The 1234-nt window shown below is 31.0% G+C and overlaps 1 protein-coding gene across 1 annotated transcript; it reads right to left on the bottom strand.

Annotated features, from left to right (window-relative positions):
* Positions 1–207: 207 nt before the first annotated feature.
* Positions 208–696, bottom strand: LOC107617045 (uncharacterized). Its single transcript, XM_016318877.3, has one exon. It carries the CDS (start codon positions 694–696, stop codon positions 208–210), a length of 489 nt encoding a protein of 162 aa, XP_016174363.1.
* Positions 697–1234: the final 538 nt, after the last annotated feature.

The following is a 1234-nucleotide window of genomic DNA, read 5'->3' as shown; positions in this document are numbered from 1 at the left end:
GATTTCGTATATTTTTAATCAGATAAAATTTGATCAGTCAGCGATTATGTAAACCGGATTAAATTAAACATGATAATCATAACATACAGAAGCTATAAATAAACCTCCACACTCATGTGGAAGGATCTATCATATGTAATTCTATATATATATGAAGCTAACCTTTATGTCTATAAGAGTTCTAAATTGCAGTGTTGGATCGAAAATTTATGCATACAATTTTTCCACAAACCCTTGCATGTGATGAGTGGCATCCAAAGGAAACAACTCAGAAATAAAACCTTCCAAATCTGAGAACCCTCCTCCATCTCTAAAACTTCCTACTTCTTCTTCTTTGACTTTCTCATCACTATCATCATTCCTCAGCTCCATTTTCTTGGTTGGATTATTCTCTAACACCCCATTATCATTGCCGCTTGTTTCTTTCTCTTTCCTTGATGTGATGTTATTTTTCCTTGTCTTCGTTGATGGCTGCTTCTTCTTCTTCTTGCGGGTACTTTGATCTTCACTTGTTGGTTTCCCAGTTAACTTCTGAACCAGTTCCCTGAAGTTTTCCACATCGGTCTTGATAATCTCCGGTGCATATATGTGAATTATGCGTATCTTGGGCTTATATTTGGTTTTGCATATTGTGTGTGAATCTTCGTGCAAAGAATGATGCACATGTGATGATTCTTTCTTAGCCTTGTTTTCCATTGAAAAATCAGATTTGAAAGGAAACTATAAGAGAAATAATGTAGGGTTGGTTGGTTCGATTTGTATGTAGTGGTTAGAAAGGAAGAAAAAAAAAAAAAAGAGTGAGTCACATATTTATATATATGTAGCATATTTATAAGGCACAAAGAAGAAATAACTAACTAATATTATGTAGAGATTTATTTCTGAGTGAAGGACAGAGAGGAATATAACGAAGAAATGATAAGGGACACTTTCAGAAAGGAAAAAATTAATATATATGGGAACAAAAATGCTATTGTCAAATTAAAATTAAATACTAAAATTAACTATTAATATAAGTATAATTTAATTTATTTTTAATATATATTTATATTTTAATATATATTTTATATTAATTACTGATTTTAGTAGATAATTTTGATACACCCTGTAACATAATCCATATGAAAAGCTATTAGTTGAATGAATCCTTTGTGTGACAAATGCAAAGAATAGAGAGTCAATAAAGGAATCGGAACTTAAGATATGGTCCCCATTATTCTCCCACTTTTCATTT

The sequence above is a fragment of the Arachis ipaensis genome, chromosome B9 (genome assembly GCF_059453495.1).
Source record: "Arachis ipaensis isolate K30076 ecotype BB chromosome B9, ASM5945349v1, whole genome shotgun sequence".
NCBI classification, from domain to species: domain Eukaryota; kingdom Viridiplantae; phylum Streptophyta; class Magnoliopsida; order Fabales; family Fabaceae; genus Arachis; species Arachis ipaensis.
The sequence above is the reverse complement of the archived record's forward strand: the minus strand, read 5'-3'. Positions and strand labels throughout refer to the sequence as shown.

Bases quoted from the DNA above. Each gene is read 5' to 3' on its own strand.
- LOC107617045 (XM_016318877.3), bottom strand. From the start codon at position 696: ATGGAAAACAAGGCTAAGAAAGAATCATCACATGTGCATCATTCTTTG.